At 38.4% G+C, this 18,968-nt stretch overlaps 1 protein-coding gene across 2 annotated transcripts in view; it reads right to left on the reverse strand.

The window, feature by feature from the left end:
* Nucleotides 1–1,492: 1,492 nt before the first annotated feature.
* Nucleotides 1,493–18,968, reverse strand: part of FIGN (fidgetin, microtubule severing factor) — a 164,182-nt gene continuing 146,706 nt past the window's right edge. For both annotated transcript variants that reach the window (XM_084829681.1, XM_084829686.1), the window contains one exon: nucleotides 1,493–4,423. In XM_084829681.1, coding sequence (XP_084685807.1) covers nucleotides 2,175–4,423 — 2,249 coding nt within the window. In that variant the 3' untranslated portion in view covers nucleotides 1,493–2,174. The remainder of the gene's footprint in view (nucleotides 4,424–18,968) is intronic.

Consider the following 18,968-nt stretch of genomic DNA (forward strand, 5'->3'; position numbering starts at 1 on the left):
TGTCAAGTGTGACAACTGGACAGTAGCTTTAAAGACACAAAATAACGAGGTAACTGATTGGTCTTTTTCTCCTTAGGGCTTTTCAGTGCATTTATTCATATATTTGAAGATAAATTACTTAAAAGTAACATTAAATGCCAGTGCTTTGCAAGTGTTCTGCTACTGTCCCTTTAAAGTAAATTAAAAAAATAAAATAAAAAGGCTGTTCTGCTTATGTGGCTGCGAAGGCTCAGTTTGCTACAGTGTTCAGAGACATTACCAGCATCAGACAGCTGTCATTAAAAGAATTGCTCATAAAAGCATTAAAGAATAAAAAGAAAGACAGACAATGTGGAGCAGGGGAACAAATGGAACAAAATGCCACACATGCTAGCCAGCCTGCCTTCCCAGAAGGAAGACTCAACAACATTTGCCCTGGCTGGGCAAGGAGGGAAGAAGCCAAAGGTTTCACTCAAGGAAGGAACCTTCCCTCCTTTCCCCTTCTAGTTCTCTTGGACTGCAATCATAAACACATTTACTTGGGAGTAAGCCTCCATGAACACATTGGAACTTAGGTCTGAATAAACATGCATAGGATTGCACTGTTAAACTCATTAAACAGATTGGCATCCTCGATGTAATCTGATTTGCCCTATTCTTTGCTTTCTGAGAAAAATGTAACAAAAACTGAGGTAGAAATAAAATGGTGGGCACATTCCACCCTGGAAAATTTCTAATGAACATTAAATGATTACATTTAAAAAACAGAAGAGGCAATGCACACATAAGACAAACAACCTTTCATTTGTGTGTCAAAAATGGGAGGTGAGGAAGAGAAATACAATTTGTGGGTTCAATTTTGTCTTGCTTTTTGTTTGGTCACTATCTACTGCATTGCTGTAAACAGCTCTGCAACCCATAAGCTTTCTCAAGTGACCTAGAATGATTCTGTTCTATTGCCTCAATGAAATAATCAAGACACTGCAACTCTAACCAAGATATAAAAACAGTTGTAGTCTAAGGTAATTTTCCTCTCAAGAGTCCTAACTAGATGTTACCTTTGACTGTCCCAGATGATTACATAATTCGACAGGGTGGCTTTCTTATTGTCTGTGCGCTGTCTACCAACTTGTCACAAAATTGTCAAGGACTAAGGGCATTCACACTATACTGCCATGAAAATTTTCTTGCTCTGATTTGATCCCCAATATTGTTGTTGTTGCTGTTGTTGTTTTTAAGAACCATTTTTTAAACACTGGGATACCCCTCTGTTTCTATTTTTAAAGGTTTAAAGATTAATTTATAGCATACTTCAGCTTGCTCCTGGATACATTCAAAGTATTTCTCCTTGTCATTTTTCCAACTGTTGAGGTAAACATACATATTTAATATAAAGTAACATTGAAGCCTAGCCTATTAACTCTCAGCATTACATAGTGCTTTCAACACATTCCTTTGAGGTACTGTACAAATCACAATCACTTTCCTGAGTTTTTTTTCTTTTCTTTTTTTTGCAGACAGAACATTAAAAGAAATGAACTGCAGAAATTAAGGTCCAGATTACCATTACCCTGTTTTACCTGTTCTTAGTTTAATACTGCAGAACAGACAGGATTGAGGAATACTGTTGCTCTTAGACCAGCCAAATCCCTCCCCCCCACAGCACAATTTTTTTTAAAAAAAACTGGTTCTCTGTCGCAACACAACCATTCATTTCTTTAGTCCCATAACATTTTGAAGTTAAAGCTCTTTATATTAGCACATGCCACCAATGTAATTGTGAGGCAAACCAAAAATAAAGAAAAAATAAAGCACCACTTCAGGCACTTGACAGCAACTAAATCTCAAGAACAGCAGAATGGAATCAACACACAGGGTTCATGTCCTTCTAAAAATCAACCCACTTGGCTCCTTGCTCCACGGTGAGAGAGTGTTGTCTAGCCTGAACGGAACGGAGCATCAACAGATGCTTTCTGTCATCTGTGGCTTTTCAGATCAACAGCTCTTGTCTGATGCACTATTCCTTCAAGCCTACACCTGGCTCTTGAGATGCAAGGTAATCATTGTTTCCCCCCCAGTGCCCTTTCACAATTTTAACACTACTGAAAAGGGGTTCCATGCCCTATGTAACAGGTTTGTGTGTATGTATGTGTGTGTGCGCACCAACATTCATTACATTAAAAAAAAAAGACTTGTCACTGACTGCAACCAAACATTTTGTTCCATTCAACATACGTATCAAGCTCCTTTTGAGATATGCTAGGCTGTATCTTGCAGAAAGCATTTTCAAAGTCTTGATATGTAACGGGCCTCAACTGGCTGGGCATAATGGCTGAAAGGTCTGTGGCTGGCATGGCATGAAGTGGGCCTACTACTGCTTCCTGACACAAATGAGCAACATCTAGTCCAGAAAAGCCTTCCGTACGCTGGACAAGCAGTGCAACCTCCTTGTCATTGAGACAGTAATTGTGCTGTGAGAGCAGTTGTACTATTATCTGGTGCCTTGCTGTGCTGTCAGGAAGTGGGATTAAAAGTCGTTTCATGAAGTATCTTCGAAGAGATTCATCTATTTCTTCCGGTTTACTGGTGGCACAAATTACTACTATTTGGTCCTCAGCAGAAGTTAGCACAGTGTCCAGCTGCATAAGGAACTCGGTTCTCATCCGACATACTGGACTGTGTTCTTCATTCACTTGGGATGAAAGTAGCACGTCAATGTCACTAACAAAAATCACTGAAGGCTGGCGACACCTTGCCACAAGGAAGGAGGCATGGACAATTTTTTCGCCCTCCCCTAACCACTTTGTGACAAGACCAGAGCCAGTGATTTTGAAAAATGTGGCTCCCAGCTGGCTAGCTATACATCTGCCCATTAATGTTTTGCCTGTTCCTCGAGGTCCAAACAAAAGGATGCTCCGAGGTAGAGCAGTCAGCCCACTGAATGCATCTGACCTCAATACTGGCCATAAAACCTCCTCTTTAATGACAGCCTTTACCAAATCTAGGCCAGCAATGTCATTCCAGTCCACAGGAGGTCCTTGGTTGATAATCTCATTGGTTACAAGGTCAATGAGGTGTGCGTCAGTATTCTTCAGTTGCTCGTCCATAGAGTGGTTGGATGAGGTAGCTGCACGAAGTCCCGGGCCTTGCATTGGGTGAGGAAGAAGCTGCCTATGTTCATCACTGTGATCATTCATTACTGGAGAGCTATACTTCCCAAATGGTTCACTTGCTCTCGACCCAAGTGAATTCTTAGTAGTACTGTAGGAAGGGGGTGTCAGCGCCCTACTGGACTGACTGAATTTCCTTTGTTGTTCAGAAGCCATAATTTGTTTTGTTGGCTTAAATGCTAAGGACGATGGTTCAGCACTTCTGTCAAAGCCATTCCCTCTGTTGGCATTTGAAATGCTGTTGTCGGGCATCCGGTACATGGGACTTTGTGTAGATCTCTGTTGGCCATAGCTGTAATTTCCATAACTGGAGTCCATTTCTCCTTGTCCTGCCATATAGAAAGCTTTTCTTTTGAGAGAACTTGCCGAACTGTTTGTCAGGGCAGAGGGTGCAATGGGTGTTAAACCATGGCTCTGGTATGTGTAACCAGGTACCGTGGTAGGGGGGAGAGGAGTTGGAGCAGGGATTCCTGAAGGCAGATATGCTGAAGGAGGAGGTGCACCACCAGGGCTATAGCCAGGCCCAACAGCACTTTGAGGGGCATAACTTGCAGATGGATAACTATAACTGGAAAGGTTAGATGTCCCATTGTAGCCTGGTACTAGGGCTGGTGGAGGTGGCGGAGGTGGGGGTGGTTGTAAAAGCCCAGAGCTATGCAAAGGGGATGGATGAGGTGAAGGAAGTGCAGGTGCTGGCTGGCCACTGTAACTTGTATGCAAGTAAGATCCATTGTATCCAGTGGCATATTCCTGAGATGGGAGCCCTGAATGCAGACTAGGTACTGTATGACTTCCACATGTACTACTAGAATAACTAGGTTCTGTCAGGTTACTGGCCACCCCAGGTGAACTCCCTATACTGGCAGAAACATCTGCTGGAGGGAGGGCAGTACTTACTCCAGCTTTGCTGGCAGTAATAACATCTGGGACACAGTTCATAGGATAAACACTCTCAGAGTTCAAAGAAGGCTGCCAGGGTTCACTCTCACTCTTGCGACCATTCACCAGCCCCGACGGAGGCTCTGAATAGTTACTCAGGATGGGCCGTTCGGCTGGCCCTTCCAAAATACCAGAATACTTTTCTGCATATTTTTTTAGCAGATTCGAGGCAGTTAGAGCAGAGATGTCATCATTAGCCCAAGCGTACTGATAGGTGCGCTGCAGGTGTCCGCGGTAAGCTTCTACCTTGTGGGCAGGAGACCGGGTGGTTGAAGTGATGTCAAAGTGCTGCTCTGGCCACTGGGCATGCTCTGGCGTCCACTGCATCTTCAAGCCTGAGGATTTGGAGGGGAAAAAACAAAATGAGCAATTATACTGGATACTGCATTTGCAAAGTACATCTACTTGATTTCCTCATTTATAGGTAAAACTGCTGTGCGTGAGACAACAGATTATTTAAAGCCCTATTCATTCAAACTGTCTGTAAAAGAGGATCACTAGTGACACATTTGCTTTAAGTAAGTGTAGACACACACACGCTCATCTACATGCCTGCCTGACATATTTTGTTAATCTAGAGGGAGGAGAGTGGAAAAAATTATTTAACCCAGCTGGATTTTTTTTTTTTTTTAAGGATGGCCATGTACATTTTTAATATCCCGAGCATGGATTCACTGTTCAGTAACATGTTGTTATATATCCTGACCATTCTGTCTTTCCTCATCACAGTTTCAGTTTTAAATTTTAACAGATTAAAAAAAAGAAAGAAAACACAAGACACAGCTGACAGATCACATCTAGGATACCTTTCTTATTTGGTACTGAATACCTAGTTAGCACAGTATAATGCACCCTGTGCAGAACAATATGACACAGACATAGCAGGTCATTCCATAATCCAACTCTCATCTAAAGTGGTCGACGACAGTTTCAAATCTGCTTCGTGGAGTGCAGCAAAGCAATCTCCCAGGCAGCGCTCCGTTGCTTTCATCACACAAAGCCTACAACTCGGTATGAATTACAACTGGCTGCTCTCTGCCTCACAGTTCTGTTGTTGAGGCTCTGGGAGGAAGGGGGGTGTATGAGAAGCAAAGCCCAAGCATCACTTGTCTATCGGCCTTCTCGCTTGCTCTCCTTTCCACTCCCTCCCTGTTCCAATTCCCCCCCCCCCCACGCCTCAAGGATACAAACGGTGGGGGCACTAGAAACTAAAGAATTAAATCCTGCCTAGTCACTACAAGTTCAATGGAAAGAAACTCTGACTGTCAGAGCAGACTAAGTAGCCCAGTGTGACCACGGCTTTAGTACAATTAATCATGCCGAAGAAAGAGGTGATATTTATTTAGTTGTATTTTGGTCACCTACTACACAAGGCAAGTGGAGTTCACCAGCATTAAACCTCCTTCAACTCTTACTTGAGCATGGTAGGCAGGCCTCAATAATCTCTTGCTTATTTTACAAAAAGTTAGACTTCTTTTTTTTTGGCAACCTGTTTTCTGCCCTCTGGCACAAGATTCTCAGATAAGAAGGCTTAGTCTAAATGAAACATTTGTGGTATGGGTTCTCTTATGAATTACTGCAGTCTATTTTTGACAGCCTGTACCCTCCACATCTTGCTTTTCTTCCCAAACCTCTTCAACTCTCCTTTGCCTGACTCAAGCAACTTGACATGACCAGCTTAGCCTTGCTGAGCTAGACCTAACACAGCATACAGTTTGGTAACAGAATGGCATGTTTATTCCCTTCTGATTCCCTCTTCCTTGTTTGCACATCCGCTGTACCAGACACAGGAAGTTAATTAGCAGCATGATGCTGTGCTAATTGTGTTAATTTACAAGGTTTTAGTCAAAGAGAATCATGCCAGGGCTGGCACTGCTGTCAGGCTTCCAGCTTAATGATTAAGAAATACTGAAAACAAGGTGGGAAGAATTGCAGTAATTACACAATAAATTAATAGAGCAACAGGATTAATTTGTAAATATATTTTATTGCAGTTGTGCTCATTTGAATTGGGATTATTTAGTGTGGGGTTTGTTGACAAGATTCACATAGGTATTCTTTTGCTAATCCATGCTGTCATTTAGCCTAAGAATTTAAAAAATGTCACTTGAGGTTTGTCTGTTAGTATCAATAGTAAAAGTTTTACTTTGCATGAAACTGTGCAGCATATATCCTAATGCAAAATCTTGGCAAAGATGTGGCTAACTGCTATACCTAGCATTGCATAACTCAAATATCATTTCAAAAATCCAGTTTGATATTTTTCCATTTTAATAAAAATAAGTTAAAATATAGAAGGATTTAGCTTTACTAAGAAATTGCCAGCAGACTCACATTTCTCAAATTAAGCTACTTGATTCACAGCTTAGTCTCTAGCCATTATGCTTGACCAGATGCAGCATGAGTAGAAAAAGCAGTGTGTGTGCGTGTGTGTGTGTGTGTGTAGGTAGGGGGGCAGGGCAGAATCCACATCCCCAGCTGATTTGTGTGGACAATGTTCTTGCACCAGTGAAGAGACATTGTCTGCATGCCCCTCCTAACACAACATAGATGGTATCACACTGGCTTCATCTTGAAGCCTCTGATAACTCTGTTTACCTGTTAGGCAGCACAGGAGAGGTAGTCCAAACCACCCCCACCCCCACTGCTTAGGCTCTGAGAACCTGGCAAATTTACCGCCCTCTTGCTGATGCATTCACTAGACTGGGGCAATTCATTTCAGTAGGACTTCATAGAATAGTGGGGTTGGAAGGTGCCTACAAGACCATCGAGTCCAACCCCTGCTCAATGCAGGAATCCAAGGCTGACAGATGGCTGTCCAGCCTCATCCTGAATGCCTCCAGTGTGGGAGAGCCCACCACCTCCCTAGGTCATTGGTTCCATTGTTGTATTGCTCTAACATCAGGAAGTTTTTCCTGATGTTCAGCCGGAATCTGGCTTCCTGTAACTTGAGCCCATTATTCTGTGTCCTGCACTCTAGGATGATCGAGAAGCGATCCTGGCTTTCCTCTCTGTGACAACCTTTCAAGTACTTGAACAGCGCTATCATATCTCCCCTCAGTCTTCTCTTCTCAAGGCTAAACATGCCCAGTTCTTTCAGTCTCTCTTCATAGGGCTTTGTTTCCAGTCCCCTGATCATCTTCGTTGCCCTCCTCTGAACCCTCTCCAGCTTGTCTGCATCCTTCTTAAAGTGCGGTGCCCAGAACTGGACACAGTACTCCAGATGAGGCCTAACCAGTGCTGAGTAGTGCATAGAATTACAGGCAATGACTGGGCATAATCCACACTCAATAGTAGTCAATGGTAAAAAAAAAACAAAACCATTGATTTTAATAGAGCTAGACTGTGCCCAATATTCTTTATCACATAGGGATATACACAGTAAAAGGAAAGGGAAAGATAGGAGGATGTAAATGGGCGAAGAAACAAACAGTAGCATGGAAATATTAATTTCAAGACCAAAGTTATGTTTAATATGAAAACATTCTAACAAAGTGAGCACACACACCATTTATTAAGTTAAAACATTTAGTATAAAATATAAACTTTTCTTAAAACTGATTCTGAAAAGGAATTAAGGTTTTTCAGTGTATTCATCCCTCTAGTATAAATGATCACATGCAACAAAACTATTTATTTGGCATAATTATTAGTTAGCCCATTGGTTTCAGATTGCTATCCTAGCTGTGGATCTGCTCACTGCACAATAATTGAAAGTTTATTTATTGATACATATTAAGTACCAGTGCATTTAGCAAAGGCTGTAAAAGGCAGCGTTTCAGAATTATGATATGAACTTAAAGGAACGGAGCCATCCTCATAACCTAAAATGTAAGCATTTATTCTACCCCATTGCAGTAATCAGTGTTATTTGGAAGTTATGTAAAGCTATCCTCCTTATTAATACACAGTGCACTAGGGCTAGCAGATCAAAGATTCAAAAATACAGAACATTACAAGGTATGATGTGTGTTTTATGGGGCTCTATGGGGCTGTAATGGTCTGAAATATTTTTGCAAGCTGCAATATTCCTTTAAAATAAGAGATGTCTAGCAATCCTGTTATGCACTCAAGTAACGTGTCCTGAAACTGAGATCAATGTCACTAAAATCCTTAATGCCAGTCCTACTGCCATTTTATATAGCACGACTTAAGTTTTATGTAGATCCGTTTTATTAGTATGATAGTTCTGTTTGGGATAGAAAAGAAAAAGTAAATGCATCATATTAAGAAAAATATTAAGGAAATGTTCTTTCTTATCAACAACAAAATTGTGCAATAGTCCAGTTTTGAACACAGAAAACAGTAAACAGCTTTTCAAATGCTGTCATTAGCATATGTAAAAGGTCCTACGGAATGCTTTCCTGTACAGACAAGACTGCTGCACTTTTGACGACATTGTTGTTTTATAATTTGGAGCATTCAGAATTGTTGTATAAATCACATTTAGAACAATCGTTGTTGTTGGTTGCTTACATTCCATTATGTTCTTCTGTTTAACTGGGAAAAAGGTAATGTTTCAAAATACTTCATGGATTTCGCATACTGAATGCATGTGCAGAAGTATTCAAGGAACTGAAATTTGCATCCCCACCCTTCCTATGACAAAATTAACTGAAAGTAAAGAGAAAATTACAGTTAAGGCTTAACAAGATTTGTTTCAGAATCACATTACATGTGGGGCCTAATCCTCCAAACTGTCATTTCATAGCTCCAGAATGACCAATCTATCCAGAACTTAATGGAAGTCTAGGGAGAAAAACTTATTGGAGATTGATCCCTTTAACATGAGGTAGCACAAGGTAATCCTTTTTGGTTTTCAGTTTGTTAAAAACTTGTATAATACTATGCCAACAACCTGTGTTATTTCTTCGTGTTTCTCTCCAGCTTACATGATTGAAGTCATTAATTAGATTTGATATAACTGTTAACATCACTTAAAATATAGTATGATTGGCCAGTTTGGCAGCAAAAGAAAACGCAGCTAGTCAGTCATGTTTCAGTGTAGATTGAAAGACAGAAAGAAAATGGGGGACTGAGAAAAATTACCACAGAGAAGGATGGAAAAATCTTGAAAATTTCACATGGAGGGTGTGCAAACTTGTTTAAACCATGCCAAGTATCATTGCTGCGTTTTGTTTTTAACAGATCTTCAGTGCAAATCAAAGCAAAATGAATATTGCCATCTCTCTGTTAATTCTATGTCCTCATCATTGTATTGTCCAAGGATTCAACTCAGTGGTACATAAAATTCCGTTCATTTTAAGCATGTAAATAAATGCTGGTTTGAGTAGGGCTGGTCTATGGAATTAAAGGACAAGGTGGTAAAGAAGTAAATGAGATATAAATCCTGTTATCCATTAGAAGCAGATTGGTGGCAGGTTTGCATGTGCACATACCTCACCAAAGACAGTGGCCCTTGGTACGGTCCTTGCTCCCCACCATGCATGTAAGTGCTCATTTCCAGTAATGTTCTTAAACAAAAAGCACTAGTTCTTCACATGTGCTCTCTTATGCTCGGTGTGGAACACCAAACATACCAAAATCTACAGACTGCAGTTATGGATATGCACTGCAGGAAATCTGTCTTGTTTCTTTTCCTTTTTGTTTTTTAAATTTCAAATTATTTTCATAATGTCTTTCTTTTCCAAACTTTTATTTCATATTTTGTTAATTTAGATATATTTGAGTTGCTTTTGGGATTTAAGTAATGAAAATGGCTGGTGGGGGGGAAGCCCCCGCAGTAAGGCGCTTGTTATCCCAAGGATCTTTGCTGGGGATGGGCTCCCTGCAGCCATTTCTGAGGATGTAGCCTTTCTTCCTCCCCATCAAGTCAATAGAGACAGAAATGCCAGAATGCAAATAATTAGATTCAAACAAAAAAATTCCAAATGAAAAGAAAGAGAAAGCCACTGAAATACATTTTAAATTTAGATTTAGTGAATTCAGATTAATTTTAATTTGTACGTATTAAATCCAAACTAAATATGTATGGATCTCTTTCATATTTATTTTTCTTTCAGATTAAATGAATGCACAACTCTGATTTCAGTATGGTAAGACAATGTGCAAAGATAGTGCAAAATGCAGATATATATCTAATTGTAACATAAACTTCTGTATCCGGATTTAAAGCCTTTCAGAAACGTACAACCTCAGTTCTGTATTTACCAAAATATCACATTGCATTGATTATTCCAGTAGCATATGTTCTATTAGGTGGTTATATTCTCTCGGTTCTTCAAGTGTTAGGAACTATCCAAACAACAGAACATTTAGAATATGGACTACAATAATTACCCTGAAGTGATTGAATACGGACACCTGATTCTGTATTAAAGGCAAAACATCTATCAACTCAGATGAGGTTCCAGTGCTCAAAGATGTCAAGGGCTCTCAAGTGTTTGGCTTCAATGAGTTGAAGATGCTCAATACCTTTAAGAATCAGGTCCTTAACAGAGAGAATTTTGATTCATAATTCTGTGCTTTTAGAAAGTTGAGACCAGGTCTTAGACATGACATTTCTGCATACAAAGTAAATACATTGAAGAGAAAATAGGAAGACACACATTCCCATATATTTGGGAATTTAATTATTACAAATAAGAATGCATTCAAGTTTAGCCTTTCAAACAGCAGTAATTTACATCCACACTAACTACAAGTGTAGCATAGTGTAAGGAAACAGCAGTGAAGTAGAAAGTCTGCTGGTCTAAATCACAGGTCAGCCATGAACTCACTTGATGGTTTTAGGCCGATCTGTAACAAGGGGAATAATCATACTGGCCTACTTTACGGGGTTGTTGAAAACTAATATGAAGCATTTGAACACTTAGGAAAAATAGGTATAAATAAGTAATGTTTCAGCAGCAGCAGCAGTAATGCAGTTATGAATACTGTGATGTGCAATGTTCATGCAGCCACTGCTGTTGTACTCTTTCCTTTGCCTAAAGAAAATGAAATGAAAACAGCCCTCTACCAAGCCGTTTTTTCTGTCAAAGGCAGACCCATTGCTGCTGGATCTTCCAGCACCGGTTTAATGCTAGAATACTGCATGATATGTGCAAAACATACAGAGCTGTTGGAGGGGAGGCATCGAACAGTAATTTTAGTGGTAAACTGCTAGTCTGAATGTTAAATTCTGATGGACTGGCATTAGTGAAAGTGAAGTTGTTAAGTATTACATCTCAACCCTAAATATAGTATCTGATTTCAACGGTGCTTACTTTCATGAAAGTGTGTGTAGGATTGCAGCCTTCACATGTTGTTCTTCTCTCCACTTCTATATATTTCTTTTTTTTCTCTTTCTTTTAATGTTAAGTTCACAGCATAGTAAAACTAACTGTAGTTCTGTCATTTATTTCAGTGATGTGTGTAATCCTAAAGGAATGGTGTAACTTCAGTGAAATGCACAGGACTACTTTTGTGTAAATTGCATCCCCCCTTCCATCTCACTTTTACTTTACAAGCTTTTTCCTATTAAAACTGCCCCAGTCTCTTTAAAAGTTCATAATTGCAGAACAGAACTTTTAGATTGTAGTTAACACTGAAATAGTTAAAAAAAATTGGCTAAGTACCAAACATTATAACCCAATAGTCACTACAGGGAACCCGCATAGTATAACATAGTGAGCCAATTGGGAGTTTGTTACTAGTTACAGAACAATTTTCAAAGCTGTAGACTCAACTACATCCCAATTATCTAATTTAAATACTGTCAAATGATTATTCCTTTAAAATCACACTTTCACACCTCACGACTGCCAATTACAATACAATTGCAGCAAATTACTCTCACCCCATCCCCCAGTCCCTTTCTCTTCATTTACATGGCTGAACTTCTAACAATCATGAAGGCATTTCTGCCTTGAATGTGCTTAGCAAGTATTGTTGGAGTCTTATACACCTAAAAAATCTCTAACAAACAAAGGGAGAGATTGACATATGAACAAAGTAACTAATGAAACAAACCAACTAATAAAAAAATATGTACCAGAGGCATTATTGTTTTGTCTTATTATAGGACAAAACTATCTAACAGCTGGGATATATAATTACTAAAATTACACCTTTTCTGTTCAAAGTAACTATAGAAGGACAACTCAGAAATGTTCTCAGTAGTGATATCTCAAGTATTAAATACTCAGTCCTCACCCAAATGATTTCCATTCTAAATTATATAATGGTTCATTACCAATGTTTTCTGCATATAAAATTTTGCATGCATTAGAACTTTTTCCTGTGTTTTTCAAAATGTTTTATTCTCTTGGTCGTGCAATCTTCATTGTCTCATGCTTTGTCCTTTCCCTTCCCATCCATTTATCTGGTATCATAGATATACTGCTGTGACACAGAAACAAAAAGCACAGCCCATAGTTGACCACTTTTGTCCCAGAGGCTTTAGTTGTAAGATTAAGCATGTATTTAACAATCTTCCACTGAAATCAATGGGATTTATAAGGGCTTAACTTTGGCTGATCGTGCTCCAAACACAAATATAGGGTATGGGGAAATAATTAGAATGAAGAACAGGATTGTGGTGATAAGGATAGAACAAAGACAATTAAAACTTTTAACAGATTAAAACCTTTTATATAATATGGGGGAAGTGTTACTTCCAAAGTGAGATTCAGCACAGAGGATGTGGGGTCTTGATCCACTATTGCATCTATTCATCATCTAGCTAGCCTTTACATCCAGGTTAGTAATATCTATAGAACTGTGGAACAGTTACATCATGCTGATCATTCACAGTATTCTTTCACTGTCTTTTTTCAAATTTTGCATGTTTGGAGGTTTCTAGAAAATACTATATACAACGATATGTATGAAGTCTCTAAAACACTGCTTTACTGTAGGTATTTTATCAGTAATCTGAAGTGCATATTAAACGAAAGCATTTGTCTGCAAACATCTGACATAAATCAATCAAATTAATAACCAGATACTAAGTATGCTTACTTGGAATTAAGTCCAGTGAGCTCAACTGGACTTATTTCCAAGTAAAAGAGTGCAAAGAATTGCAACCCAATATTTAATCTGTGCAGTGATGGGAAAATCTTAATTTCTATGTACAGCTAAAATTACGGGCATATGTAGGATTTGACTGTTCTCTCTTGGATGGAGTTATTGCTCTTGCAACCAAGCATTCACAAGTAAAGCATATCTAAATCACACACCTTTAGCTGAAACACAAAAAATTGAGACTGTGACTTAACAGCTAATCAGGGAGATGAGTGGAGGGATGTAATACATTTTTCTCCAAAAAATATAGTAGATGTGCAAATTTCAGCTTCAGACCCACAACAGCAGGTCTGGAACAGGATTCTGTGACCCATAAAGGCCATAGATCACATATTACAAAGGCGCTTGTTTGTCACCATCAACATCCTCATATGTATGCAAATAATTGGGACATTTCAACAGGGAAATAAATGGGGTTAAATACAGCTAGGAATGGCCATGGTTGATTCAGATCAACAGCGTGCTCAGCTTTAAGTGATTGTGAACCTTAATACTTTCTAATAGAAGGAGGTGCATGTGTGGATGCCCTCCATAAATGCAAGAAGCTGCTATGAGCAGAGCAGATTGTTACCATTCAGCCTCCTCCCTGATCCTATGCCTGATCCAGCATTCTGTTTAGCGGGAAGCTATTCTGTTCCAATAGCCCTGGTGCCTTCCTTCTAATGGGGGAGAGAGAGGCAAACCAGAAGCACCCCTTCTTCTGATCATCGGAAAGGAGCAAGGAGATCTGCTTGTTCAAAGATCTCTGGATAAGGCTACATTTTCTCTCTCATGTGTATATATGAAGACAGTAATCATTAACACTAGTTTAAGGTTAATCAGTAACATTTTCATCTATCAGATTGTGTTGCTGCAAAAAACAGCTTCCCTTCTTTAAAATATCACAACAAAATTATGAATGCCAACTGCCTGCTTTTAATCCCTAACATTCATCCTTTATACACTCAAAAAGTATGTGTTACTAGATTCAGCGGGGTTAATTCTAGAGACCTGTCTGCATGGGCCTGTTCTCTTTAAGCATATGAATGCAAAGATAAATTTCGGAAACTCTGAAATAAATGGTGATCAATCTTAAACTAATACAGGTCATCATGCAGATTTAGAGAGGCCAATATACCACCCTCATCTAAAATAAGTACTATATTCCTTTGAATCTTCCATTCCTAATGCTACTGAATATCCCAGACCTGCTTATCCAATGAAGTATTCAGTTACTTTATTGAGATTAGAGCACCTCTTCCTAATAAGCTAAAGGAGCGTAAATACTGATTCCATGTATGTATGTATGTATGTATGTATGTAATCTAATACTCTGAAGTGGTGGTGGGAATCCTTCTTGAGCTGACTGCAGAACACAGAAAACCTTTGCAAAAAAATGGTTAGTTTATTTATGCTTTTTAAAATTTATTTTGGTAATCCACACATTAATTTTTAATGCGATTGTACAAAGCTGTTGCATTTCATTCTTGGAGAAAAATATTCTATAGCCATGACTGGGTGACATGGTGCATTAATTCAGTGTCCTTCACTCCCAGGACCTGCGTATAATTTAGTTCAGCCTGAAGAAAATAACTTTGATCTGAAAGCTGTGGGGGGAAAGAAAGCTACATATGAAATGAGTTTTGCTGGGTTTAGTGTTGTTTCTTATATACAACACGACATATGAAGATAAACTGCTTTAGCATGCTACTGACGTGGCCCAGGATTAAGAGCAGAGTGCTCTTAGCAGCAGCAACAGTCATTCATATATATTTATATATATATATATATATATATATACACATACACACACACACACACACGCGCGCGCGCGCACACACACACACACACACACACACCTTATTCCCTGGCCACTGTCTCTTTCCCATTACCACACACAAATTGTAGATAGCACAACACTTAAAAATACAGCCAAAAAAAGAGGCTGCTTCTGATATATGACTCTCCCAAGAATGATTTTTTTCTCATGAATTTTATTTATTGTTCTGTACGGAAATTAAACACAATTTCCTTGATCATGAAATAGGTTTGTCAGAGTAAGAAATAAGTAAAGCTTATCACAGAGAAACTAGATTTCCTTCAAAAGGCAGTGACTCATCAGAAAATGTGATGATATAACACAAACCTCATTTTGTTAGAGCAAAAAAAAAAGGCGAAAAATGAACTGATTTCCTGGATTTGGCTGTTTGCAGAGCCAGCCTTCTTTTCTTCTTGCGAAGTATCCCTCTCTACTGCAGAGAAACAAGATTAGTGGCAAAAGGATGACTAAACAAATTGACACACTGGAATATCAGGGTAAGATTAACATTCCCTCTGCTTACACCTCTCAATTATGTAGTCCATCAACATGCTTCCTTGCTTGTTCATCCAATTAAAGGACTTGAAACAAAATATTTCAAAATGAAGAACAGCTCATTATCTGAATGTTTATCCATCAAGGCAAGTATTGCAGCATTTTCCTTATATTTGTTGGAATTTAGTTATTTTGAAAAAAGTGTTTTGAAATCTACATAATGGGTGCATTTGGGCATCATGATAAACCATGATTTATTGTGACAGTAATGAACTGCAGCAAGCCTTGGGCTTGTGCATCTCTCCCCTCCAAAGGAGGCATTTGGAAGCTTTTGCTTCTGTTTTTGATTAACTGCTTTGTACCAATCTGACAATCTATGGTTAATCTTAACTATGATTTGTTTGAAATAAGCCAACTTCAGTCTGTGGGTTATGAAGCTGACTTATTTAAAATAAACCATAATTGAGATTAACCACAGTTTAGGGTTCAGGCATAACATTAAACTGCGGTTAATCAAAAACAGAAGGGAAAGCTTCCAATCTTGTTATGGTCATGCAGGAATGCATGAGTATGGGCTCACTGAGGCTTGTTCCCATCATGATAAACCATGGTTTACTGTAACATCCAAGCACAGCCATTATGGTGGTGCATTGAAAATATGTGAAAATGACAATTTAGCTGAAAGATCTAACTCCAGTCAACTGCTCCTCCCACCATTCTATTCTAAAAGAGGAACCAAAAGGCACTTACAAAGTAACTCATGTGTGTTCCCAGTGCCCTGAAGTTCATTTTACAAAAGAGAAATTGGAGCTTTTTCTGGAGGAAGGCACAGAGAAGGTGACTGACTGAAAGCATGCATGTGCATTTTGACGGAGTGGAGAACTGAGATACTGGACAGTTACCATGGGCAACCCAGCGTTGCTTTAGAGAGAACTATAATTGTTTTCCAAACTTTTTTTTCATTTTATCTTCCTCCCATTATGCTTGTCCAAAAGCTTCCCATATTTTCCAACCAACCAACCAGCCAACCAACCAACCAGCCAACCAACCAAGAAACCTAATCAATGAATAATCATATGAAGAACAATTGTGGATAAACTATGTACCATACAGATTGCTTGAAATAAAAGTTACTAATGTACTTTTGCTGATACAAATGATAAATAATGATGAAGCTGTTTAAATTTTTCCCAGATTATAGAATTCAGGGCCAGCCAATTAATCTTTTGGAACTAGCAAATTTTTAAAAATTGTTATAATTGATCTATATTTCTGTCTATGAATGCCTTTAAAACAAGGTGAGCAAACACCCCTAACACTGCACTATCTTAACATGCAGATGTCCTGATCAAGACATATACATATGACTGCAAGTCATCTGCAAGATCTAACTAACTGATCTAACCTATTGTTGCATTAACGATGTTCTTTTAAATGTTATGAATGTTGATTTTCAATATCATTAATACACCAAGGGTTGCTTTGCTTGGTACCAACGTAGTGCTATGGGCATTATTTCCCCATTATTCTCCTCTTACTATAGGTAAGCGTTATTTAAGCAAGGTTAGCTAACCAACGTTGCTTTAAGCATGTGTCAAAAATGACATTGTGATGTTTGTTGCATTGTACTATATGGCCTTTCAAGCCTTGAGTTGTAACATTCAATGCACTAGTAGTTGGTCTTTCATGCACTTGCTATCTATATTGGAGCAAATTCAATGCATTAAACTCTCATTACTGTTTGCAGTAGCCCTCTAATCTTTTATCATGCCTTTCTCCATAGTCAAGGTTTCCATATTTCATCAGTTTTACACAAAACAGCAGTATAAAAAGCATCCACAGACCTCAGACAGTATAAAAACAAGGACTTCTATTCACTTCACATAGATTCATTAAAATCTTGCCAGAGCAACCAAACAGCAGTAGTGACAGCTAATCACTTAAGGACTTATACATTAACCACATTTCTCTTGCCCCCCCTTTTTTCAGTAATAATGTTCAAGTCATGATTTAATAGAGAGACAGTCATTAAATACAGTTAACACATTTTACACCCAAGTTAAGCTTAGAAGTGAATGAATGTTCACTTAAACATCCTAACATTATAATCAGCTTGGGCATTTTAAAATAATTTGCAAGAATGATGGTTTTAAAAGTTGAATGCCTCCAATTGCCTTGATAATCAGATAACCTCAATTGCTGGATAAAAGATTTACAGACACAACAACTGAGATGAGAAGTATGTTAATTAGTGGAATGCCACATTTTAAAAGTCATTTTAAGAGTAAATAACCTTCTTTCATTTACATTAGAGCTTTATTTTGAACAAAAGACACAGAGGAATGCTTATAATGAAATTACATAGTATAAAACCATGCATGTGCACGTGCACATATTATATATATGTGTACACACACACACACACACACACACACCCCTTTGCAGGTTTAAAACACCCAGAATTATGTACATGCTTCTGTTCCTCTTGTTTCTAGTGTCAGTTGGGCAGCTTCTTAGACAATTTTCTATTCATTACTGAACTGTGGAAAGGAAACACAGAGGTAGCATTTTCCTTTTAAACCATGTAATGTCTTCTAGCCAGATTCCAAAGCCTCAAGGAAAAGAGGGGTTGTTGTTTTTTTCGCCTGCTAGACAAGCTGTCGTAATTGAAATGAAGTCTAATCAGACTCATTACTGTTTTCAGCAATTTGCACCACCAAAGATGCTTATTAGGTAACAGTGTTTAATAAACCGCTCTTTAGAAAACTACCAGTAATGAGCTCTTAACAGCCAATCTTTAGCGGGAATGTAATGTGAAAAGTGTTCCTAGCACTGAATAGATTTTCACATTTAGTAGTGTCATAATTAAGCTCGAGGAAGTGGTGGCTGCTGTTAGATTTACTGCAATATAATCTACAGTCCTTCCGCCCCCCACAGTATATTTGAGAACACAATCTTTATATTTAAGCAAAATTAGTTAATATTTGTACAGTAATTTTTAGAAGTATGTCAAGCTTTCATAGAGCATGATAGTATTAACTCAAAGATTATTTAGTGTGTGGCAGGGTAGGAATTAGAGGAGACATTAAGAAGGCAGGTTTCAGACGTCAGGCACACGTTTATTTCTTTATTTCATTTACAGTTAACCAGGTCTGCTTAGCCTTGTTTGCCTGTGTGCTATGTGCTCAAAGAAAACCCAGTAATGTAGATAATTAATAAATAGACTTGTCATTGGTTGAAGGAGCAAAACTTTAAATTTACTTAAAATTTTAATTAACTGTATTTTTCCTGAACAATACCTCAAGTGCCATCAACCCCTAGTAGTTATTAAGCACCTAATAGCCACACTTGTAATACTTCAAAAGTAACATGCCAGCATATATTATTCATAAAAATATAGCTATTAGTGAGACAGAGGGTTTTTTAATCACCAGAAACACCATGAAGACTCAACACTAAGCACACAGAAAAAAATCAGCTTTAAAAAGAGAGCGAGAGAATGCATCTGACTAATTAAAAAAAAGTGAGCGCAATTCTCAAGGAATAGCCCATGCTTTCACTCT

Source organism: Heloderma suspectum, chromosome 1, assembly GCF_057233095.1.
Source record: "Heloderma suspectum isolate Gila_16-S chromosome 1, 16-S_ref, whole genome shotgun sequence".
Classification (NCBI taxonomy): Eukaryota; Metazoa; Chordata; class Lepidosauria; order Squamata; family Helodermatidae; genus Heloderma; species Heloderma suspectum.